Here is a 26224-nt window from a genome sequence, read left to right as displayed (position 1 = left end):
TTAGAGAGGCCGTGAGCGTGGCCTTCGGGCAAGACTGTGGGAACACGGAGATGCACACCCACTGGTTCCGGCAGGCATCTGGGAGCTCCTTCCAGCCTGGGCTTCTCATATGAGGAGGGCATGGGCCTGCCCAGGGACACTCACAGCTGACCTGGGAACAGATACGCTCACACGAACAAGGAGTGTGGGGAGCTTGTGAGTGGTGTGTGAAGGCCTAGGGCAGTCTGCTGGTCAGGCCTGGGGTTCAAGAGTATAGTGCGAGGGGTGAATATACCGGGGCGGGGGGGCGTCAGGGGTGCAATGGACCAAAGATGCGCATGGCCACGCAGCCACGGAACCCGGGAGGGGGGTGGTGGGGAGAGGTAACGTGCTCCTCTCTTGCCTGTCATTGCAGAGATACGGCCCAAAGCTGGGGAGTCCAGAAAGATGTCTGACCACCTTTATGGAGGCAGCGGTGACCAAAGGAACTAAAACAGACATGGTTAAAATGGTAACTCCTGGAAACAGGGCCAGGGGCAGGAGGAGGGATATAAGGAGACTTCATTCGCATCTGACTCTCTTGTACTGCTTAGATTTTCTTCACCTCGTGTATATATAATTACATAATTAAAAACCACAAACGAGAGGCAGGCACTGGCCGGGAGCTCACTGAGTGGCGGAAACCCACGCAAGCCGCCAACCTCGCCCCATCAGGGAAAAGCGCCCCCCTCCAGGCCCTGTAGCCGCCCCCCTCGCCCAGGCTCCTCTCCAGCAGCCGTCTCCTGCCGGGACGCAGGAAATCACGGGCTGCTGCACCTGGCTTCCGTATTCCCAGCTGTTCCGCTCTTTCTCTGGTGCCCTGCCTTAGAGCTTCGAGCCGGGCGTCTCGTCACACCACTCCCACGGGGCCCTGATGCTCCTATCGCCTTTCCGTGAGAGCCCAAGCTAGTGAGCCTCCCAGGTCATCGTCCTACCCTACAGGCCACCAAGGGGACTGGAGTTCCCTGTGACTATGGCGAATGGCAGGTGGAAGCCCAAGCCCTGGCACTCACCAGCCTAACAGAAAGCCAAGTTAAAGCCAAAGTTCCAAACTTGGCAGAAAACTGGTATCCGGAGCTAGCCATGAGCTGGTGGGAAAGCCCTGTTCCCCAAGCAGGTCTTACCGTCCTCATGTTCATGTGCACACGCGTGGGGGGATGGGGTACACGCCTGCATCTGCCTCAGCCGCATGCATGCACTGAACCCAGCAGCCTCCCTGCTTACAAAAGGAACACACTCCTACCAGGGCAATGCCTCCCCCCTGCCACAGGCCTATGATCCCCGACATGTGCACGTCCCACATTTTCTGTGTCCAGATGTCTGCCTGGCTTAAGCTCACAGACCTGCAATGTCCTGGTAACATCTGATGGCTATATATTTCGTGCCACTTATTTTGTAGATAGGCACTGAGTGTCACTGGCTTAGAGAGAAAGCCCTGAATCTGGAATCAAACAAATCTGGGTTCAAATCCTGGTTCTGCCATTCACCAGCTCTGGGACCTTTAGCAAAATACTAAACCTCTCTGAGCCTCAGCCTCCCCATCTGAAAACGTGAGCATTGGTCCTAACATGATGAGCTTAATGTTAGGATTAAAAGGAAAGTACTTATTCTGTCACAGGTGCCAGGTATCAAGAAAAAAATTCCCTGACTCATACTTCACACTACAGTCAATTCCAGATGGATTTCAGATCTAAAGTTTTTACAAGTAAGCCTAGAAAGCTATCTTCGTTACCTCTGAGGAGGCAAAGATTTCTAAAATGGACCCAAAAACACTAACCATGAAGGAGAAAATTGGTAAGTTGGACTATTTTATGATCAATTTTTTTTTTTTTTTGAGACAGAGAGAGACAGAGCATGAACGGGGGAGGGGCAGAGAGAGAGGGAGACGCAGAATCGGAAGCAGGCCCCAGGCTCCGAGCCATCAGCCCAGAGCCTGGCGCGGGGCTCAAACTCACGGACCGCGAGATCGTGACCTGAGTCGAAGTCGGACGCTTAACCGACTGAGCCACCCAGGCGCCCCTTATGGTCAAATTTTTAAAAATTAAGAGCTCCCGTGGGCGCCTGGATGGCTCAATCGGTTAAGTTTCCGACTGTGGCGCAGGTCATGATTTTGCAGCTCGTGGGTTCGAGCCCGCGTCACACTCTGTGCTGACAGCTCAGAGCTTGGAGCTTGCTTTGCATTCTGTGTCTCCCCTTCTCTCTGCCCCTCCCCTGCTCACACTCTGTCCCTTTCTCAAAAAATAACTAAACATTAAAAAAATTAAAAAAAAACACTTCCTTTTATCAGAAGGTACTATTAAGAGAGAAAAAAGGTGGGGCGCCTGGGTGGCTCAGTCAGTTAAGCGACTGGTTTCGGCTCAGGTCATGATCTCACGGTTCGTGAGTTTGAGCTCTGCGTCAGGCTCTGTGCTGACAGCTCAGCACAGATTCTGTGTCTGTCTTCCTCTTTCTCTGCCTCTCTCCTGCTCATACTCTGTCTCTCAAAAAATAAACATTAAAAAAAATTCATAAAAAAAGAGAGGAAAAAGGCAACCCACAGAATAGTAACAGATATTTATGAGATATATGTCTCGTATATACACACACTTCACAGAGATCTCACATCCAGGTTATATAAATAATTCAGAGAAATTAATTTGAAAACGTCAAGATAACCCAATCGGATGCAATCAGCCGAAACACATATGAAAAGGTGCTCAAGTTCGTGACTCATCAGGGAAATGCAAATTAAAACCACAAAGTGACACCAGCACCCTACACACTTTGAGAAATGCCTAAAATGAAGACAATGCCAAGGCTGAGAGAGACAAGGAAGAACCAGACCTGGCACATACTGCTAGAGGCAGTATAACTGGGTACAAACGCTGTGGGAGTCTGTTGGACAGCTTCTGTTCAAGGTGGATATATACACACCGTGCCCCTGCCATGCCACCATGAGAACTGTGTCCATAATGCTCCCCAAAATATGTGTCCAAGAGCAGCCACAGCAGCACATTCCCAAGAGCCCGAAGCTGGAAATTACTCAAAGGCCCAGCAACATTAGAACACATACATCAATGGGACACTATACAGAATCACGAAGGAACAAACTTCCCTACATGCAATCTAGATGAACCTCAAAAACAAAATGTTTTTGCAAAAATGCAAAAAGCCAGAAACAAAATAACTGAATAACTCTGTTTATATACAGTTCAAAAGCATGCAAAACCAGTATACAGTTACAAGTCAAGAAAACGGTTCCCCTTGAGGGAACAGCATCTGGAAGGGGAATGAGAAGGGCTCTGGCAGTGCTGATCATGTTCTGTGTCTTGATGTGGGTGGTGTTTATGTGAGCATGGTCCCTTTGTGACAATCCAACAAGCTGCACACTTATGATCTGTGCACTTTTCTGGATATATACTGTAAGGCATTAGAGCTTTTCTTAAGGACAATACACATGTGGGTGTAAGCTATCTTCCCTGCTGACTCCTGGGTGGATGGTCCTTCCTGTACGTCACACCGTTTCTCCCACAGTAGGGACTCCAGATCCTCTGCTACCATCCAAGCACCCATTTCCAATGCCCTAAAGCTATATGCAACTCCAAATGACTGGTATGGTCCTTACAGCAAACAGAAAGGGACACATGCCCTGGCCATCAGATCATTTTGACTTGTGGCAACACAGCAGTCAGAACTGATGAACGTCCTGCTCTCCCACCTTGCTACAAACATGGAGAAATGCTGGAAAAAACCACGGCAGAAACAGAGGGCACTCAAAGCCAGAAGAGTGAGCAGGTGCGGAAGCCACAGCATCAACTCCTGGGGGTCTGGGGCCCAGATAGAGGACCCTGGACCTGGACACTTGGCTTTCAATGTCCACGTGCTCTTGGCGCATGTGAGATGAAGAACTAGAGCAGAGCACCAGGATGGAGTCCGAAGTCCCCAAAGAGCAACCCTTTTGGTGAAATGGGGACTCAGAAACATTCCCAAGTTGGAGGAACTGTACAGGGTGTCTGCCCGTGTCCATGAGTAAGGGAAAAAGGTCATCCAAGATCACTTAAACACTCAGGCTTGAGGCGCCAGGGAGGCTGTCGGTTAAGCCTCCAACTCCTGACTTTGGCTCAGGTCATGATGTCACCATTCGTGAAATGGAACCCCATGTCGGGCTCTGCAATGACAGTGCGGAGCCTGCTTGAGATTCTCTCTCTCCCTCTCTCTCTGCCCCTCCCCTCACTTACTCATGCACTGTCTCTCTCAAAAATAAATAAAAAACATTAAAAAAAAACAGGCTTGTACTTCACCGGGCTGTGGAGTCCAAATGTGAAGCTCTTTGTGTTATAAAGACCCAAGCCAAGAACTAAGATGAAAGCTGACCCGGGGCCCCTGGAACTCCCACAGTCTCCCTGAAACCACTTTGTTGGAACTCTTTCACAACCCAGGGTTGAAGAGGAGAGGAGATCACAATAATAAATGGTGACCCAGAAAGAGAGTAAAATACAAAGCCACAAGCAGAACCGACATCCCAGGATGCCATGTTACTAAAACAAAATGAAAGAAATCACAAAATTAATATACTTACAACAATTCAGAAAATGAAGGAACAGAAGCCATAATGAAAGAAGGGAACAAAATGAAGAACAAAGGGAGGGATTTGGAACCAAGGAGAAATTCTTAACATACAAAACAGTTATCTATATTAAAGATTCAATGGATGGATCAAACAGAAGATTAGACACTGCTGGAAGAGAGTTATTAATTTGGAAGATAGAGCTAGGAAATCACTCAGAATGCATCAGGGAGGGGCGCCAGGGTGGCTAAGTCGGTTGGGTGTCTGACTCTTGATTTCAGCTCAGGTCATGGGATGGAGCCCCGCACCGGGCTCTGCACTAAACACGGAGCCAGCTTGGGATTCTCTCTCTCTCTCCCCCTCTGTCCCTCTCCCCAGCCATGCTCTCACTCTCTCCAAAATAAATAAAATGGAAAAAGAAGAATGCATCAGAGATATTTTAAAGAGAGAAACCATGAAAGTGTTAAGAGACGTAGTAGACAGAAAAATAAGGCCCAATAAACTTGTAACGAGAATGAGAGAGAAATGGGAAATTGGTAATATGTATCAAACTGCATGTGCAATCCCACTTCTGGGAATTTACTCTGAAGATACATCCCAACAGCACAAAAATACATACAAGGTTAGTCAAGGCAGCCTTGTAAGTAATTGCAGAATACTGGAAACCACCCAGATGCCCACACAAGGGAAATTTAATGAATAATCTATAATACACATATATAACGGAGTATTATTCAGTTGTAAAAATAAAATGATTGAGAATAATCTCCGTGGGCTAACAAAGTGGTTTCCAGAATATACTGTTAAGCAAGAAAAGTAAAATGCAAAAAAATAATGTTATAGATTGAGTTGTGTCCACCGCCCCCCCCAACAAATTCATATGTTGAAGTCCTAATGCCCGGTACCTCAGAATGTGACTGTGTTTGGAGACAGGGTGTTTCCAGAGGTAATTAAGTTAAAATGAGGTCATTAGGGTGGCCCTATCCAATCCGATAGTGACTTTACAAGAGGAGGAGATTGAGGACACAGACACACACAGAGGGAAAACTGTGTGAAAACACAGGGAGAAGACGGCCATCTGCTAGCCAAGTAGAGAGACTTCAGGAGAAACCAATCCTGCCAGCACCTTAATCTTGGACTTCCAGACTCCAGAATAGTGAAGGAATAAATTTATGCGTTTAAGCCATCCAGTGTAGTACTCTGTTATGACAGCCCTATCAAGCTAATAAAAATATAAATACTCTGCTACATTCCCTGCAAGAAAAAATGGAAAAAATTCTACATCTATCTATTTCTATAAAAAGAAACCGAGGAAGGATAACCAGAAACTAATGAGATTGGTTACCTAGAAGGAGTGGGTGGGAATGAAGGCAAGAGGTAATGGGGGAGAGGGGGGTTTCTCTAAGCATACATTTTTGTGTCACTTAGATGTTTAGAACCACATTAATGCTTTACATACTCAAAAATACAATTAAATCAACAAGGATGGGGGATCCAAAATTGAATACAAACAGAAACAAAGAAACCTAATCATATTTCAAATGCATAACTACACCAAAAGGGGGAAAAAACTAAATTAATTTCGGAATCATCCAAAGACCAAAGAAACTTGCAAGCAGACACTGAAGTTTACTTATCAGCAGGTTTGCTTTTGCATCAGCGTGCGTTAAAAATCCTGCAACCGCTTGTGTATTCTAGAACTGAAGAAATGAGTACGTACATTGGGGATGTTGGGAGTGAGGTTTCCGTCGGTGAAGGAAGATACTTCTGTGGAACAGAAGAAGGCTGGGAAGAGCCAGTGGTCCTGGATTAGAACTGGAACATTGGGACGGTAAGCAATCGAAGTTATCACTGTAAATATGTGTGAATACAGAAGTAAACACATATGTATATGTGCACACGTATTATGTATGTGTATCTGTGTCTACAGAGAAAAAATACAGATAATTCTCTCTCAGGGCCTCTAAAAAGGCCAAGAAGCAATGATACCCCAGTAGCCATGAGCACACTGGGAGCCCGGATCTTGTTTCTGAATACCTTTCCTCTTCAAAAGGAACCAGGGCTCCCTGAAGAAAGGGCCAATTCCAGGGTAGGGCAGAGAGAGTACAAGACAGCCTGAAACATCTAGTAAGTACGTCCGTGGTGTGCACTCAGCAACTCAGGGGCCTCAGACACAGGATCAACTCCTCTCCAGCCGTTTCTGTCTCTAGGCCTTCGCGATCCAGTCCTTTGTGCTGAAGAGCTCTTTCAGGGCCCTCACCGAAGGATGGTTGGTACCACCCCCCCAACACCTCTCGTCCTGGTGCCTCGAGGCTTCTTTCTGTTGTGCAGAGCAACAGGTCAGTTCCCTGCACCACTACCGAGGATTTTCTTTTGCCTTCCAGAACCCAAAGACCGTACCTCTCAGTTTACTACTTCATCCTTCTGCTTCCTCTCTTGGATTTTCTCCACAGGCTCCTTTCTAGTTGCCTCTGCGTGGACCATCTGTGATATTGTAGGTCACGTAAAAGAAGCTGTACGTCTGCACTGCTTATTTCGCAATCTTGCGGATCAAATTCCTGACACTGAAGCTTTACCTTGCAAGACTTCCTCTGAGAGGCTGTCAGCACTTTCCTCCCTATCTTTTTCTCAGGATGTGTTCTCTGCAGAGCTCCATCATTTTTACGTGCATGACTCCAATTACTTTTCATTGAACCCTTGACGTTTCATTCCAGATTAAAGACTAAAACATGAAAACTAAATGCAATGCCTTGTTCCGGGTGAGACCCTGGACCCCTGGTGAAATCTAAGAAAGGTCTACAAATTATACTTGTGCATCAGTCAGGGTTAACACCCCGATTTTGATAGTTGTGCTGTGGTGAGCTGAAGGACCAGCCTTGCTCTGAAGACACACATACTCAGGTATTGAGAGGGAAGGACAAAAGGCAACAATGCCATCAACTTACTCTCAAATGGTTTTAAAAAATGTTAAGAGTTGGTGAATCTGGCTGAAAGATACATGGGATTTCTTTGTATAAGTCTTCTGAGGTTATCTCAAAATAAAAAGCTATAAAAAAAGAACAGGAGAAAATTAAAGACGTTCCTCACACTAATGAAGGCCAATAGAGATATGTCCTTGCAGAAAGAGCTGCTAACGGGTATATTTCAGGAAGAAGGTGGTTAAATTCAGAAGAAAGGAATGGGGATGTGAAAAGACGTGCAAGCAAAGAAACGAATAAATATATTGATAAAGCAAACAAGCACTGTTAATAATAGTGACTAATGCTCAATAACAGTAATCGTCAGAGAAATGAAAATCAAACCCATAATGAAATTCTACCTCACACCCATTAGGATGGCCACTATTGAGGGGCGCCTGGGTGGCTCAGTTGGTAAAGCATCTGACTTCGGCTCAGGTCATGATCTCACGGTTGGTGAGTTCGAACCCTGTGTCAGGCTCTGTGCTGACAGTGTGGAGCCTGGAGCCTACTTCAGATTCTGTATCTCCCCCTGTCTCTGCTCCTCCCCTGCGTGTGCTCTTTCTCTCTCTCAAAAATAAATAAACAATTAAAAAATTTAAAAAAGGATGGCCCCTATTCAAAAAAATAAAAAGAAAGAAAGAAAGAAACAGAAAACAGGGAAGGTCTGAGTCAGTTGAGCATCCAACTCTTGGTTTCGGCTCAGGTCATGATCTCACGGTTGATGAGTTTGAACCCTGCGTCAGGCTCTGTGCTCTGTGCTCTCTCTCTCTCTCTCTCTGCCCCTCTCCCATTCTTGTTCTCTCTCTCTCTCTCTCTCTCTCTCTCTCCCTCTCTCTCAAATAAATACACTTAAAAAAAAAAAAACAGAAAACAAATGTTGGTGACGATGTGGAGAAACTGGAACATTTGTCCACTGCTGGTGGGAATGTAAAATGGTTCAGTCACTATGGAAGACAGTACCAAGGTTTCTTAAGAAATCAAAAATAGAGTCACCATATGATCCAGCAGTTCCATTTCTGGGTGTGTGTGTGTATGTATGTGTATGTATATATATATATATATCCCAAATCATTGAAAACAGGGTCTCAAAGAGATATTTGTATACTCGTGTTCACAGCGGCATTATTCACAGTAGCCAAGATGGGGGAGCTACCCAAATATCCACTGGCGGATGAACGGATAAACCAAACGTGGTCTATACATACCATGGAATGTTATTCAGACTCAGAAAGGAAGGAAATTCTGACACAGGCTACAACATGAATGGACCTTGAGAACATTCTGCTGAGAGAAACAAACCAGTCACAGAAGGACAAGTACTGTATGATTCCACTTATAAGACGCACTTAGTCAATTTCTTAGAGACAGAAAGTAGGGTGGTGGTTGCTGGGGGTCTGGGAGAGTGGTTAACGGGGACAGAGTTTAGTTTTGCGAGATGAAACACTCTGGAGATCTGTTTCACAACAGTGGTAACGTACTTAACACCGCGGTACCCTAAAAATGGTTAAGATGGTAAATTTTACGTTAGATTTTTTTTTTTTTTACCACAATAAAAATATCCATCACTGGGGTGCCTGGGTGGCTCAGTCGGTGAAGCATTCGACTCTTGGTTTTGGCTCAGGTCGTGATCTCACAGTTCGTGAGTTTGAGCCCTGCGTAGGGCTCCATGCTGACAGGTTGGAGCCTGCTTGGGAATCTCTGTCTCTCTCTCTCTCTCTCTAAATAAACAGACTTAAAAAAATAAAATAAAATCTTAGAAAAAAACACATCATAAAAAATACGAATGGCTAATTAGGTGGGATCAAATATTAAATGAGAAAGACTAACAAGGTAAAAACAGGGAAAGCAGAATGAAAGCATTTTTATAGGGGAGTCTAGGTGGCTCAGTCGGTGAAGCATTCGACTCTTGGTTTTGGCTCAAGTCATGACCTTGCAGCTTCATGAGTTCGAGCCCTGCATCAGTTTCTGCGCAGACAGAGCAGAGTCTGCTTGGGATTCTCTCTCTCTCTGCCCCTTCCCCACTTGTGCTGTCTCGGTCTCTCTCAAAATAAATAAATAAAACTTAAAAAATATTGAAAAAAAACAGGAAGCATTTTTATATATGTATGTGTTGTTTGGAAAGAGGAGAGACATTATCTTTAGACTTTATTATTCAAATATGCACACACAAAATTTAATGGCCTCAAGTACCCATACTGTGGTCTCTAAGTACCATATTTCAATAAAACGAATGAGGGCTTAGAGAAATGTTGATTTCATGTCTAGGGAGGGAAAGTACGAGATGAGCCTGGCACATTGTATTATACCAGAAATTCAGGAAACTATCAAACACTAACAGGTTGGTCAAAAAGAAGCCACCTCAAAGAGGCTCTCAATGGCCAGGGACGGGCATCAGTAAGAATCATCACTGCAACAGCTCAAAACACATCAACAGTGTTAAAAATCCACTTGTTCATTACTTATAACGGAAAAAAGAAAACCTCATGGATCACTCTTGAATTAATAAACACACGCGTCGCATACACTTTACCTTCTCCCCTAAATCCACTAAATGATAGTAAAGGTCAAAAACCACAATGACAAGGGGCACCTGGGTGGCTCAGTTGGTTAAATGTCTGACTTCGGCTCAGGTCATGATCTCACAGTCCGTGAGTTCGAGCCCCGCGTCAGGCTCTGTGCTGACAGCTAAGAGCCTGAGGCCTGCTTCCGACTCTGTGTCTCCCTCTCTCTCTCTGTTCCTTCCCTGCTCATGCTCTGTCTCTCTCTCTCTCGAAAATAAATAAACATTAAAAAGAAAAAAACAACCCACAAAGACAAGAACAAAACAAAACTGAAAAGGAGACAAGAGCGTGAGCATCTGGCCCCGGAGGCCTACGGAGGAGCTACATTCTCCTGGTCTAGCAGGCCCCAAAGAGCTGAATCCTAAGCCAAAATGGGACAAGCTGAGAAGCAGTCACACTTCTACTGTCAAACTCCCAACTAAAACGTTCTCAAATAGGCAGTGCTGGTTACCTTTGGAAGAGGGGATGAACGTGATTCTAAAAATAGGAAAACTGTTTGAAAGTCTGTTTAAGAAGTGGCTGGATCCCTAATTCCTCTCCCCAACACTGCACAGCTGACAAATGTCCCCACTCCCTGGCAGAAGACTGGGAATTGATTCTTCAAAGAGGGTTAAAACAGAGGCTCTCTGACCCAGAGGTCACGGGGCACAACTGAGGGAGGGGGCTCACACTGCAAAGCAGGGGGGGTAAATGAATTTATCTATGTACATGTGTTCTGACACTGAGACACCCACCCCTCTCCCCACCCTGGCTCTCAGAACACTGGCAACTAGCCCTTTACGCTCCCAGTAGGACCGATGTCCCTTTTTCAAAGAATCTAATTGCCCAAAGAGGAAGGACCTAAAAATGTTGACATTAGAAATCGTCTAATAAAATGGCCCAGCCAGTCCACCCTCCTGAGAAACCACAGTTAGCAAACCCCAATCCTAAGCTCAAAGCTTCCAACTGGCTTTTTGATGGCCCTCCTTAAATAGCTCTGAACAAACCTACCAGGCATCTGAGGAGCAAATACACGTGAGAAAACCAAGGCCAACAGTAACAAATAAGGAAAGCAACTTTTTAAAAACAGTTCCAATATCCTCCAGGAGATATGGCATTGCACATGTGAACAAAACAACCCCCTGAAATTAAAAACGGAGTAGGGCGAGAATAAAAGAGCCTCTAGAAACTTAAAAATATACAGGCGCTCCTCTTTTAGACATGGGTGGGTGCTGGTTCACCCCCTGGGTTAGGCTGGCCCCCGTGACTGACGGGCTAAGCCCCCCTCCCATCCCCTGTGCGCCCGCCCGCCTCCATCCTTCCTTGCGGCCCCCGCCTAGCTCGGCACTCACACAGTCTATGTTCTCTGTCATGTTCAGAATGATGTAGTTTTTCCCGGCCAGATTGCTCCAGTCTTTGCAGATCACCTGCGCAAGGAAACAGAAAGAAGGGTGACGGTTACAAAGGCACGAGGAAAGGCATCCAGAGAAACTCTTTGAGATGCTGGAAGGTGAAGGCCAGGTACAGGTTTGCGGCAGCTTGGAGGGAGCTGACAGCCTCTGCAAGGCGCCGTGCCCAGACTCCGGCCCAAGACTCACAAGCCCAGATGTGTCCAGGGACCCCACGGAGGATGTCTTCAGCGAGAGGAGGGGCCTGACAGCACAGGGCTTGCCAGAGCCACAGACTCCCGATGGCAACCCCGTAGGGGTTTAGTGTTCTGTCGGCCCAACAGGAAACAGGCCTGCAGGCCTGATGCACGGCCTGACACAGTGGAACTCCCTCCCCTTCCGCCTAGTGGAGGGAGCCGGCCTGGGTGTGTGGGCTAGGGCCGGTTGAGGTGAGGAAAGCAGGGGTGGGTGCGGAGAGGGGGTGGAGGGCACAGGTCAGGCAGTGGGAAAGGCCAGCGGTAGCACTGAACAAGGCCAGGCCGAGGGAGCTGAGCTCTCCCAAGGCTTTTTACCTTTGCATGGAAGTGTGGGTGCGCATCCCAAAAGTCCCGCCAGAGAGGGGCCGCCCACCTCAGCCTGGCACACCCTCCCATCCCCCCTGTGCACCTGGGGATGACCAGGCTCCTCAGAGAAAGGTGCAGCCGCATGGCCCTCGAGTGCCCTCACTTTACCTGAGTAGAATCCCAGGGTATTCTGGACTGGGCTTCGGTGGCCTGTCCTTCCTGGGGCTGCTGGCTGAGGTCTTCTTGCCCCAAGGTGGCAGAGGCAGGTGTCAGTTCCGCGTCTCGGGGGGCCAGCGGGAGAGAGGCGGAGGCTCCAGGGTAAAGGGGGTCTTCAGCTGGGGTCTCGGCCCCACTGGGAGCTTCTGTCTGAGGGAACGAGGCTAAGGACGGCACCTCCGCTTGCTTGCCAGCCAACCCCGCTGCTCCCAGGGTGGCCTCCTCGCTTGCCTCCTGAGGAGCCTCAAACTCCACCCCACGCCCCGTGGCCGGCAGCGTCGTGCCCCCCGTCTCCTGGCTGACGAAGTCCTGCCCCCCCGGGGTCACTGTGCTCGGGGTGACTGCGGACGGTGACAGACTGGGCTCCATGCTGCTGCCCACCTCCACACCCGAGGAGGCCTGTTCCCCAGATTCTTCGTGCCTGTGCTTGGCAACCCCTGGCACCCTGCTGCCGCTGGTGGGAGAAAAGCCATGGCCCTGAGTTTGGGCTTCTTCTTGGGATCCGTTCACAGGCAGCAGCTCCTCCTCTTCTTCCTCTTCCTCTTCCTTCTCTACCTCCTCCTTCTCCCTTTCCTCCTCCTCCTCCTCCTCCTCGTCTTCCTCGTCCTCCTCCTCTTCTCCAGGAGCCATGTGCCAGGGTGGCTCCACCAGGTTCATCTTGGGCAAGGGTGAGGGCGGGCTCGGCACCTCCTGGCCCTGGCTGGTGTCTTCTATGGGACCCGCCTTCTCCGTCAAGTCTGGAAAGACGTAGTCTATGGACAGAGACAGAAACCTCATTCGCTAGTTTCATCATCCATCACTGAGGTGTTCAGTGTTCGCTGAGCAGATGATAGAAAGGAACCATGAGACCCACAGGGGGACAGTGGGGAGTTGGACTACCGGTCATATTGGAAAGGAGTGGGAAACAAGGCTGGATGGTGGGGGTTCGGGGGGGCAGACTGTGGAGGAGACAAGGGCCAAGCTGGTCCCTGTTTCTTTCATGATGATACAAATGACACAAATCTGCCACTAAAGTTCTATGAATACAAGAATGTGAACAGTAGAAAGATAGCTTGTATCGCACCCCTTGGAGATAGCTCTTGTTAACAGTCCACGACAAGAAGTTAACATCTTCTCTATCTTTCTTATAATGGGTTTGTTTCCTTGTCTGCAGATTTCACCAAGAAGACTCAGACAACCCATTAGAAAAGGTTCCCTCCCCCATCAAAATAAATAAACTTTAATTTTTTTTTTAATTTTTTTTTAAAAAGGGGCACTTGGGTGGCCCAGTCAGTTAAGCATCTAACTTTTGGTTCTGGCTCAGGTCATGATCTCGTGGTTCATGAGTTAGAGCCCTGCATGGAGCTCTGTGCTGGCAGCAGAGAGACTGCTTGGGATTCTCTCTCTCCCTCTCTCTGCCCCTCCCTCCCTCTCTCTTAAATTAAATTAAATTAAATTAAATTAAATTAAATTAAATTAAATCTTTGTTAAAGAAAAAAAGTTTCCCTTTAAATCTCTTTACTAATGGGTTGTTATGGGGGTCCTCTTGGTAAAACCATTGAATGACGTCTGAGAACCCTCTGATCACAGGAAAAGATGAAATGCAGAGATCATGGCCATTGTTCCTAAACTGTGCTCTTTTGCTGAGATGTAGGCCTTGGCTGGGAAATAAAAAAGATGCCAGGAGAGCTCAAGAGAGTCCAGCGGCTGAGCCCAGAGCCTCCCAGAACTGACAGGGTCACTGTTGGCAGTGACAGTGGGACTTTTTACCCTCGCTGCTATTCCTGGGAATCACATCTTGAAGTGCAGAACTTAGGAGGCTTCCTGGATGGCAGGATTTGTTCTGGCTTTTCAGTGAAGCCTAGGCCCCTTCAGGGTAATGACATATAAAAATCATGAGCCAGTTCTGTTAAAAATTCCTTTAAAACACTGGAAGGTATTTCTAGGTAGCAGCTTTTATTGGCTGCCATTTTGTTACAAATAAAAAATATCTAAGACCGTTTTAAAATACTCTTTAGACATGAGAGAGATGGTAATAGTTTAAAGTGGCGAACTGGGCCTCCTCCTCCAAAATGTCTATCAAATCAGAGAATGGATTTTCAACTGTCAGATTAAATTTTGAAAGATTTAGATACATTTCTGGGAACATGGAAAGCAGATGAGACCAACGAACAGATAACCCCTCAGCCAAGACAAACAACAGGGAAAGATAGTGGTGGAGGGAGGGTCTCTTCCCAACAGAATTAAGGAGACAAAACAACTATGGGAGCAGCAAGGACACACAACAAAGAAAATTCATGGAATTGAAGATAATTTTTAAATTCCAGTTAGAACCTCAGAGAGACCCAAAGATATTGCATCCCCAAAATGAGAACAAATAATAAAATCAAGTAATCTCTAAAAAATAAAAAATTTGTAGAAACTTTAATTAAATTCTTGAAATGTAAAAATTCAATAGGGTAGTTGGAAGAAAATGTCAAGAAAAAGTCTCCAAAGCAAAAGTAAAAGGACAAGAAAGAAAAGTTAAAAGATACAGATGACCAGTGCAGGAGGTATAATATCTAATACAATTTCCAAACAGACAAGAACCTTAAAATAGAGAGCATAAAGAGTCAAACAAAGAAGAAATTTCCCAGGCCTGGCAGCAGGAGTCTTCACATTGAAAGTATATATAATTGAGGTGAATGATAAGAGACTCACACCTAGCTTTATTCTCATGACATTTCAGAATTCTAAGGAACAAGACAAGATTCTAAAAGCTCTCAGAAGAAGAACACATAAAGTAACAATAAAGAGATTATCAAATTATCATCAAGCTTCTAATTCATAACGCTAGACTGCAGGAAGGAAATTGAAAATGCATCCCAAATTCTGAGGGAAGTTTATTTTGAACCTGGAATTTTATACCCAACTAAACTATCAATGAAGTGTGATCACAACATACAGACATTTTCATATATGCAAAGACTTAAAGGTTTGAGAATCCACGGATTCTGAGGGAAGTATTTCAGGAAGTTCTCCATGAAGTCTAAGGAAGACTGGGAATCAAAAAACATAAGAGGAAGTCATGAAAATAAATCTCTGAAGGGAAACTGTGCAGCAGGCCTAGAGAACAAGCAGTCACATAAGAACATGGAATCACAGGGTTCTGAAAATTACTACAAAAGGAAAATCGACTCCCTATAAGAAAAATTATGATTTTTAGCTGAATGATCTTAGTGATATTTGAAAGCCCACTGTGATATTTAAATAAATAATTAGAGGGGTGCCCAGGTGGCTCAGTCAGTTAAGCGTCCACTTGGGCTCAGGTCATGATTTCACAGTTCATGGGTTTGAGCCCCACACTGGGCTCTGTGCTGACAGCTCAGAGCCTGGAGCCTGCTTTAGATTTTGTGTCTCCCTCTCTCTCTGCCCCTCCCCCTGCCTGCACTCTCTCTCTCCTTCAAAAATAAATAAACATTAGAAAAAATTTTTACTGAACAATTAGAATATTCTACCCACCCCACTTTTGTTAAGTATACTCTTTTTGAGTCAAAGAGACTGGTAACTGGATACCTTCCACTCCTCACAGTCTGCAGGGAAACTTACCTATTCCCCACACAAAACAGTCAGTCATGGCACTTAGGGGGGAGGTGTGCTCATGGAACAGAGACCACAGAACACTGAGGAGCCAGACACCAGCCTCTAATACTGAACAGTCTAGTATCACCTTTATAAATATGAACAAACGATCAAGATTCACAGGACATTAGAGGAAAGCCAGGCTCATGACGAAGCATGAAGGAGAGAAAGAAAAGCAACCCACCTCTGAGAAACAAGTTAATCCAGAAAACAAAAGAGAACTTATAAAAATGTCATATTAACACCTCTAGAGAGACTCAAGAAGAAATTATGCCCATAAAACAAGTATATAAAAGAATAAAAATATTTTAGTTCAATATAAGTAAGCATTTTGTAATATCTCTGTTTAAAATCAAAATGCAATGCATAAAAACCTATTGAAATGGCCTAGATGGCCACCTGACAGGAAAATGATATAGTAGCATGTCAGATGGCTTCTGGGGAAATGGACATATAAAATCCCTTACATCATGAAATTTTATGGTCAGGAGACTGCTCTGACAGCAATGTGTAAGAATTTGATGAAAGAGGGGATGAATGAAAGCAGAGAAAAGAGTTGGGGAGCTTGCTGCACGTTCCAGGAGAGATGAACACAGGTAATGACATTGAGACTGATGAGAGAACAGATTCAAGAGCTGGCCCCAAGGCAGACTTGATAACCTGTGTGCACTGGCTGACTAACAGGAAGAAGGGGGCACTCTGGCTGACTGTGGGGGCAGCCATGCCCTCAGCAGAAATGGTGAAGTCTAGAGGCCAAGTGCCCTGGAAACCCTCAAGAAGCACTTGAAATAGTCAGTAGGCTCAGGAAAGCCTAGAATATGCTGGGGATGCGGTGGATGGTGGTGCACTCCAGCAGAATCCCCCTGGGCTGGGGGAGTTCCCAAGAGGGCAAGCTGACCAAAACGATCCCTCTACTCATTTGATGTGGACTTTCCAAAAGTTGAGCTCTCTATTCCTCCAAAGGCAGCCTGGCTCCCAACAGAATTCCCTCAACGAAACTGGACAATAACAGCCATCATGCTGTGGGTGATGGGGCCTGGAAGCCAGAAGAGTCAGCCACCAACTGATTTCTCTGAGCAATGGTCAGTCCCTGGGCTTCAGTTTTTCATGGGACAAATGGATACTGGCATATCTGATTTCTAAGGTTCTTCCTGGCGCTGATATTCAACGCTTTGGAGATAGTTTTGGTAAGTGTGTCTCATACACCAGTGGCATTAAAAACAACTCCTCTGCCGTCCCAAATAAGAATAATACAGGATTTACGAGACCACGAACTCTGATTGCCAAGCAAGGAGATTTTCTTCACCCCTGTGTTCCCAGCACCTAACACAGTGCCTGGCCCAGTGCAGAAAAGAGAGCAATGTGTGTTTGCTGAACTCTTGACTAGCACCTTCTGCCTCCTGAACCCAGGACCTGTCCATTTAGGGAGAGAGAAGCGCCTCTGAAGGTGTGGACTACTCCTTCACTAGCTCCTCCCCGGCTCCCTCCGTGTGATTACTCCCACACAGCCAGCCCTTGACTCATCATCTCCACACTTCTTTCTCAGTGAGTTACTGATTCCAAAGACTTTCTCTATGGCCTCCATGCTAACTAAAGACTCCCAAATCTACATCTTCCACCAAGCCTTTGCTCTCTCCAGCCCTCTCATCTCTGGTGACTTGACAAATCACTAAATAATGCACCCTGGTGCTTGGACTCAGCAGGCTTTTTTTCTACTTTTTTTTTTTTTTTTTTTTTTTTTTTTTACCACCTCTCCCCTTCCAAAATTATTCCTTCTTCTTTTACTGTGCGATCTCAGTTCCCGCTGCTTATCAGCAGTGTGGCCTTGGACATGCACTTGACCTCCATGTGTCTCCTCTTCCTTATCTATAAAACAACAGTAGTACCTAACACACAGCCACAGCGCTGTGGTCAGGATGCACTGAGATAAAGCCTGGGCACAGCCCACACTGCACAGCGAATACCTGAGTCACTTCGGCTATTCCTCTACCTCCTCCCCGTTATTATCATTAAATTTACATACTATAAGATCATAATAGGAAAAGTGGCACCATTTTGGAAGTCTGCTCCACAAGACGAGGAGTAAGAGAAGCGCCTGAGTGATAAATTAGTCAAGGAGAATCCTGGGAAGAGGGCAGGGCAGGAAAGGATTGACGGTTTCCTGACAAATCTAGATATGATCTGAGTATGAGAAATGTCTCTTACACAGAAACAAGAATTTAAGGGGAGACCCTGTGGGGACACAAATTATGAACCAAAGAAGGTGTGGAGGGAAGTGGAATGGGAGCAGGTGTGGGACCGACCCTGGTGGGATGGAAACGAGGATGCCAGGAAGAGTGGGCAGGGGGACTGGATCCAAATATGAACATAGAATAACAAGTAAAGGGGCGCCTGGGTGGCTCAGTTGGTTAAGCATCTGACTCTGGACTTTGGCTCAGGTCACGATCTCACAGTTGTTGGGATCAAGCCCCTGACTGTGCAGGACCTGCTTGAGAGACTCTCTCTCTGCCCCTCCCGCACTATCGCATGTGTGACCACTTTCTCTCTCAAAAAAAAATCAAGTTTAAAAAAAAAAAAGTAAAGAAACCATCCTTTGTCCAAGAGTAGCACCAAGATTCACTGAGAAAGAGAACAGCACTTGTATGACATTCCTGTCAAAAATGCAGAACCTGAATGTAACCATGGGGAAACACTAGACAAAACTGAGAGGTATTCTACAAAATAACTAGCCTATCTCATTCAAAAATGTTAAGGTCATGAAAGATAAATAAAGTCTGGAGAACTTTCCAGAATAAAAGTAACGAGGCATGACAATAAATGCAGTACATGATCTTGAACTGGATACTGAACTGTAAAATATAATTTTGTTTTCTTCTGCTACAATGGACACTGGGCAGGGGGTGGGGAATGGAAAGTCTAAAGTTTGTAATTATATAACAGTATTGTATCCATGCCAATTTTCTGATGGTCATTGTACCGTGATTTTGTAAGAGAATGTCTCCATTCTTGAGAAATATACATTGAGGGGCACCTGGGTGGCTCAGTCAGTTGAGCATCCAGCTCTTGATTTCGGCTCAGGTCGTGATCTCACAGTTTGTGGGTTCAAGCCCCACATCAGGCTTCATGCTGACACAGCAGACCCTGCTTGGAATTCTCTCTCTTTCCCTCTCTCTGCCCCTCCCCCACTCTCTCTCTCAAAATAAATTTAAAAAACTTTAAAATGTGAAAAAATATACATACACTGAAAGGGCACCTGGGTGGCTCATTTGGTTAAGTGTCCGACTCTTGGTTTCAGCTCAGGTCATGATCCCAGGGTTATGGGATCGAGCTCCACGTCAGACTCTGTGCTGAGTGTGGAACCTGCTTGAGGTTTTCTCTCTCTCTCCCTCTGCCCCTCCCCCATTAGCTCTTCCCCACCCCTGCCTAAAATAAATACGCAAAATTAAAAAAAAAAAGAAATATACACTGAAGTATGTAAAGTCAGCAAAGGGGCATCATGTCTACAACTTACTATCAAATGGTTTAGAAAAAAACTGCATGTCTGTAAGTATACATGTATATGTTGGGTAAGACGTTAACAATGGGGGAATCTGAGTGAAGGGTATACGGAAATTATTCTTACAAGTCTTCTGTAAATTTGGATTATTTTTTTAAAATACAGAGTTAGAGAGAAATCCCTTTAACTACTGGCTAGTGAACATGCTGGAGCCACCAGAAGGGGAATGAAACAAGGTAAGGGACAGGGCAGGCCAACCTGGACCAGGAGCTTCTGAAGGCTCCAGGAGCAAGGAACACAGTGCCGTAAGAGGGGAATAGCCTTGGCGGACGGGGCAGAACGTGCTTCTCCCACTCAGGTGTCCAAGGAGAGGCTTCCCGGGCCTGGCGACACTGGCCTGGGAGAGGGAGCAGGAGCAGTGGTCTTGGAGAAGGGAAAAGGGAGTAGACTGGCAATGGAGGAAGAGAAGAAAAGCAGGGAGGTGGGGCAGGAAAAGGAGAGCGATGGAGGAGGGAGCTGCGCCACACCACAGCGGGTGAGACACGATGGGCCAGGCAAGGCAGGTGGCTGCTCCGGGCACCCCTCCACCCCCTGCCCCAGGTCTCCCAGTGCAGTGACAGGTGGTGCGTCCCAAGTCCTGTCCACTGCTGTCACCAAGAGCTGTGACTCCACACGGGGAGAGCCTCTCCTGCTTAGTGCCCAAGGCTTGGCTGCCCATCCCATTTACTTCAGCACAGGGAGGCAGGACAGGAGGGTCCCATGAATGCTGAAAGCCTGTCTGGGACAAAAGCATACCCACAGAGCACTCCCCACACTCCCCATACGGGGACCCGAGTGTGAACAAACACAGATGCCCAGAAGACATGTTCAAGATGGCACGAGAGCCAGGCAAAGCCTGTCCCTATCCCCTGGAGGGTAGAGACAGCTGGGACACTGAAGAGATGCCAAACGTCCCCCACAGCTCAGACCCTCCAGAGGGGGCCTGACCTCAAAGCATGGAAGGTCAGGGAGTGGCTCTGCTGCAAGGGCACTCAGGAGACAGGTAGCTCAGTCCCCTCACTGTCTGTGAGATAGCAGAGGACCCCCTGGGACCTCAGCCAACCCTCCCCAACACCCCAGCCTCAGGAATCTCCCTCCCAGAACACGGGGTGCCAGGTCTGTGAAGCTGCAGTACCCCCTGGTGGCTTCCACTGGGAACTACATCTTCCCTGGAGCCGAGGGAAATCAGGCCTTCAAAAGACAGACTCGGGGTATTTCACGCGACACAGGGGCCCTGCAAGATCAGAGAGTCCACAGCCTGCCTTTCACAGATGAGGAAAGAAAAGCTTACGGGGGGGAGGGGAGGACACTTGCTCTCAGTTGTGAAGCTACACTTATCACAGTTGTAAAGGTGTAAAACTCAGGCTCGTGGGCGGCCTGCTCAGTTAAGGACGACACCCAGACTTGGCTTCAGACGCAGCGAGGAACCAACTACCGGCAGCGGCATCACCTCTCCCTGGGGCATCCACACTGTGGGCCAAGGCCCATCTCTTTAAGGCTGGGCTTGAATCAGCAGACTAGTTGGCAGGGCGAGCTCAAGGCACAGCTTCAGAGTTCTGCAGCCAGCGGCCAGGAGGCTGGCTGACCGGCCTCCAGGCTAGCCCGCCATCCCTCTGGGAAGTTGACGCTGAGGTGAAATGACAGAAAGCATTCAAATCACCTCGCCCAGAAGGCAGGCTCTTCTCCCTAAGGCATTCTCTTAAAACCCTGGTGCGGTCTTACATTCCACACACCCAGCTGGCTGCAAGTGTATCTGCGGTGGGGTGTTCCTGCTATGGGATGCGAAGGAACTAGCGTTCTAGCACAAGAAGGGACCCGGGGGGTCATCTTGAGCAGATGACGACTAAGTCTAGGTAACATGGGCTGTCACCGTCTTCAAGAATATGTCTCTTCAAGAATAAGAATATGTCTCCTTAGAGAGGCATTTTTTTTTCAGTTAAAAAAATTTTTTTAGCTTTTTAAAATTTATTTTTGAGAGAGCAAGCGAGCATGAGCGGGGAGGGGCAGAAAGAGGGGGAGACACAGAACCCAGGCTCCAGGCTCTGAGCTGTCAGGTCAGAGCCCGACAAGGGGCTCAAACCCATGAACTGCGAGATCATGACCTGAGCTAAAGTCCGGCGCCACCCAGATGACCACCCAGGTGCCTCAAGAGGCAATTCTATCTTGGCGGCTTTTTTTCCTCCCCAAATTCCTTAAACCCACCTTCAATGGTCCCTTTACAACTCAAGCTCATTTCTGTTTTATCTAAGTGAGGAAATTGTGGGAAGCCTCTCCCTCGGGATAAAAACCTACATATTTTCTCAGCTGTTCCAATTCAGCCTTCTTTGCCTGGGGCCAAACAACTGGGATTATTCCTCATTCTCCACCCCTCCCCTTGTCATTCTTCTTTTGTGGCAAGTCCGGATTCCCCACACCTTTTAAGAGTGGTCACAAAATCAGCAGAGTAGGTACACAATAAATATTTGCTGAGTGAATTGTGCAAAAGTGAACAAGATTCACGGGCTAGAAGCTGGCTGATGCTTGACTCATGCAGAAGGGTCTGAGCCGAACACAGCCCTCACGCTACACTCTCCCCACTGGACGTGATCTGGCGGCTAGCAGGAGGCCACTCCGATGAAACTCTGGGCCCTGGACAGCCTGGATTCTCCAGGCTTTTGCTTTTCCTTTCCATCTCACTCTGGGGCTGGCTGTTTGTTCCCTAAACAGATCAAGTTGCATCTTTTCCCCTCATATATTTCATCACTTTTGTGAGTCTTTTTCCCCAGTTTATCAAGGTCACACTGGACTTCATTTCTGCCTTCTGGGGTAGCCATAATCTCATGCTTGACCCTCGGCGTCAGCTGAAATATTATGAGCTGACTTCCCTGTTTGGGACATGAAATTTAAACAGGCACCAAGCCAGTGGCCTTGAAAGATCACTTTAAATGTCCCTTTTGGTTAATGTCAAATCACTGAAAATTGCCCTGTGAGTGCAACACTCAAGCCACTTATTCGAACGAGTGTTAATACAAAAACACTCACAAAATTCACAATAGGCTTGTATAAAACAGAGGCACAAGGGAAGAAACTTTCAGCATAATTACAAATGACTTTTTAATGGTCAACCTCAGGAGTCATCAAAGACATGTAAATTCAACAAAATGATGCATTTTTCGGACTGCCAACTGGACAATCTGCGGATATATTTAAAGGTGATCGCCAGGATTGGATGAGTGCAGGAAACAGGCACTCAGTCTGCCGCTGATGGGACCACAGTGCGCGCGGGGGGGGGGGGGGGGGGGGGGGGGATTATGAATGAAGAGCTTTAAAACCAAACACTCTGACCCTGTAATTTCACTCCTAGCAGTGCACCCTACGGAAACAATGAGGATGCTCACGGTGATGCGGTTCCAAGGATTCCCATCATGGCACAGAGAGGGTAACAACAGACTGGAAACCGTCCAGTGCTCAGGCAGCAGGGCATTAACTGAGCACGTGGTAGCCTGGCCCTCCTCAGGATGCTATTCCAGCCTTACAACTGGGGGCGGAGGGCCCTGTCAGCGGGCGTGGAAAGACGCTGCCAAGTGAAACACCGAGACCTGGGCACTGTCATTCCATTTTTCATAAAAGCACATTCTATGTATTTCCCGTATGGGAAAACCGTCCAGAAAGACATGTGCCAAGACGTCAACATTCGCCAATTCTGGGTGATGGGATCATGAGTGGTTTTCACTTTCTTCTTTTCTACATTTTCTAATTTTCACACCAGGATGTTTGTTACTAGTGTAAAACAAAACTAAAGGGCTTTTTTTTTTCTTTTAGCATCTAGGTGAAAGCGACTCTTTTCAGTGGGCCTTCTTAGCAACACGCCTGATGTGTGTGCAGTGACCCAGAAGGTCAGATCACTCAAGAGCAGGTACAATCTCAATGTATGGAAGCTATTTCCAGGTCCCAGCAGACAGTGGTTTTGATGATCTGGTTTCTATGAAATTCATTACAGGCAACAGTAATTAAAGTGGTCTAATGAATAATTTTAGATGGAGTAGCAGCTCTTGAAGTAGAAATCTCAAATTTGAGATTTAGCTCTGCCACTTATTACCTGTGAAATTTAGTGCCCCCTTTAAACCTCTCTAAGCCAGTTTCCTTAGTTATAAACGGTGATACTAACCATGCCTGCTTTTATGGATTTCATCAGGTCGCTCTGAGGTTAAAAAAAATTATGTGAAAACGATTTCTAAAATAATATAAGCATGCTATGAACGTTCCTTATTCGAGAGCAGTGTGGTTTATGCCCACCCATCGCTTGGCAGGTGCTGCTCCCTCCTCTTAGTCCAGGAGCATGGGGCCCTACCCCCTGCCTCCAGGTGTGCTGGAGACCCCGTCTGGGCCAGAGAACTCCATCCCCAAGGCCTCAGGATTGAGTTGGAGATGGGCTCATCATCCAGGGCAGACTAAGGAGCTTCCATTCTGAGGCTCTTCTAGAAATACTGGGGAGGTAGAGCTCTCTGTCTGTTGGGGCTGTTAAGTGAACGGAGATGACACAGGAGTCGCTGGAGGCTCTCTAAAGCCACCACGCACGGACGTCGTGCCTAAGAAAGAAGCCAGCGAGGGGAATGAAGCATGATGAAGCAAGCCAGGTTCTCCTGTCCCATTTCCACACCTGGATCCCCCCTGCCTGGGCTCTGGGCTTACTGGGCCCATTAACACCTCTTTTTTCACACAGTCCTCTGAGCCTGTCTGAGGTAGATTTCTAGAACTTGCCAACCCCGAAGAGTTATCACTTTTCTTGTAGAACACTAATTAGCTTATTCACCAGGAAAATTAAAATTGCATGCAGAGAACTTTATTAAGGATACTGGAGAACGAAAGAGGTGGAGGGTGACAGGAGAGAGAGCCTTGGGATGAGTGGGTAACCTGGGAAAATTATTATCAATCATTGACAATCCTGCCAGAATGAACCCCTCAGGTCTTAAGCTGGCTTGATGCTAGCTGGCGGAGTGGAGATCCACACTTCCTCCCTATTTTGCTGAGACTACTCTTTTCACCTGAAATGTCAGAAAATCATAATATTTTAAAGCTGGAGAAGGCTTCCATCAATCGTTCCTTGCTTACAGATGAGAGGCTGAAGCCAAGATGAGACAAGGAACCCGCTCAAGGTCACAGCACACTCATCAGCAGCCGATCAGAAACACCAGTGGCTGTTTTGGCCGCGGGGCCTCAGGACGGTCGCTGCAGGAGGAGCCTAGCTCTTCTAGGCCCAACAAACTAGCAACGAGACGTAGCACACTACTGGTGACAATGGAACACACTGTTTCCTCTCTGACACAGGCCACTGGTGCGCTCCTGTGGCAGGCGGCCAGGCACAGGCCCCTCACTGCTCAGGAGCTGCTGATTCCAGACTCAGGCTCTGCCGCACACAAGCTGTATGGCCTTGGGCAAAGCGCTTGTCCTCTCTGGGCCTGGGTTTCAGCATCTGTGAAGCAGTGACGACTGCTGCCTGCGGAGCTCACAGGGTGGTTGTGAAGTTCCAATGAGCTAACCAAAGAGAAAATTCTATGAATAAAATGGTGAGAATTTACCAGTGGTAAAATACAAGACAATACTTACTGCTGGCCTCGAGTAAAATTGCGAGCTAAGAGGCAACCTCATGGAAAGAGCCAAGGCTATGGAGTCTGAGAACTCAGGTCTGAATCCTTAGTACCCAGGGCTGTTATCCAAACTCCCGCAGCCTCAGTTTATTCCCTGGGGGGATGGGAGTAACCACATATAATTGTTTCTGTGAAGATTAGACGAGATATTATACTGGAACACCTAACACAGTGCCTGGCGCACGCCCAGTGTTCACATATGGGTCGGTATTGTAATTACTAGAAGGGTACCGGCTCTGCGACTGGGCCGGGCCGCGGCATGGCTTTCAGCAGTCACTGCGGCATGGACGTATTCACGTCCCCAGGGGCCGTGTCAGGATGGCACTTAGCATGGTCACTCTGATCTCTGGACGGACTCCTCACCCAGGCAGGCCCTTTGAAGGCTCCTGGGGTCTCCTCCGACCTGAGGGGCAGACCCCGAGGGGCAATGCCCTCCTTCCTTCCAGAGAACCCCTGGGTGGAAGCCTGTGACTTTCAGGGTCAGGAGCAGAAGAAGGCAGAGGAGACTGGCACTCTGTCCTGTCTGGGCTGCCTCCCCATCCAAATGAGCCTCACACCTGGGACACTTCTGCCTCTGTTGTGGTCTAACACCGTGTTATCAAGGTACTGTGACGACACAGCTTAACTTCAGGGCCACCGCTAGCTCACAGAGACGCCCCCCTGGGTAGGTGACTTAGAAAAAGGCACTCCTTCGTCTGGCCCATGGCCCAGTGAGCAGTGTGCACCCTGACTTGGGCCCTGGCCCCCCTGCTCAGCGAGGCCCCCTTGGACCACAACCACGTGCAGTCCTGCTCACATGGCAGAGCTGGAAAGGCCTCTCAGAGGCTGTGTCTTCCAAGCCAGGGGCGGCAGCAGGTACAAGTCCCCCAGGCGGACGGGATGCCCAACGGCACTCCAAGCAGACAGGACGGGGGGGCAGGGCACCACAGGCTCGGGGAACAGACCTGAGCCGCTGTCAGTAAAAAGGCACCGATTCTCCATCCAGCTCCGTCACATACCAAGTGTGACCTTGTTAAAGCACTTAACTTCCCTGTGCATCAGTTCCACATCTGCCAAGTGGGGACGATAATAGGCTAATTAAACGATGCGTGTTGGAGAAGGGAAGGAGATGGGGCCAAGGGGAAGGCCGGGCCAGATGTCAAGAGCGTTTTCTGCAGTGCTAAGATGTTTAGCTTTTGTTCCGTGGGTACTGTGTTTTCACGAACTGCCTTGGGGGTGTACGGAGAAGAGA

General features: G+C 47.4%; 1 protein-coding gene across 2 annotated transcripts in view; it reads right to left on the bottom strand.

The window, feature by feature from the left end:
* Positions 1-26224, bottom strand: part of PODXL2 (podocalyxin like 2) — a 39878-nt gene that overhangs the window by 4409 nt on the left and 9245 nt on the right. For both annotated transcript variants that reach the window (XM_027049807.2, XM_053218837.1), the window contains exons 3-4: positions 12184-12983; positions 11417-11491 (exon numbers count right to left, since the gene is read on the bottom strand). In XM_027049807.2, the coding sequence (XP_026905608.2) occupies positions 11417-11491; positions 12184-12983 (875 nt within the window). The remainder of the gene's footprint in view (positions 1-11416; positions 11492-12183; positions 12984-26224) is intronic.

This window comes from Acinonyx jubatus, chromosome A2 (genome assembly GCF_027475565.1).
Source record: "Acinonyx jubatus isolate Ajub_Pintada_27869175 chromosome A2, VMU_Ajub_asm_v1.0, whole genome shotgun sequence".
Taxonomy (NCBI): domain Eukaryota; kingdom Metazoa; phylum Chordata; class Mammalia; order Carnivora; family Felidae; genus Acinonyx; species Acinonyx jubatus.
This window is presented reverse-complemented; position numbering and strand designations above follow the sequence as displayed.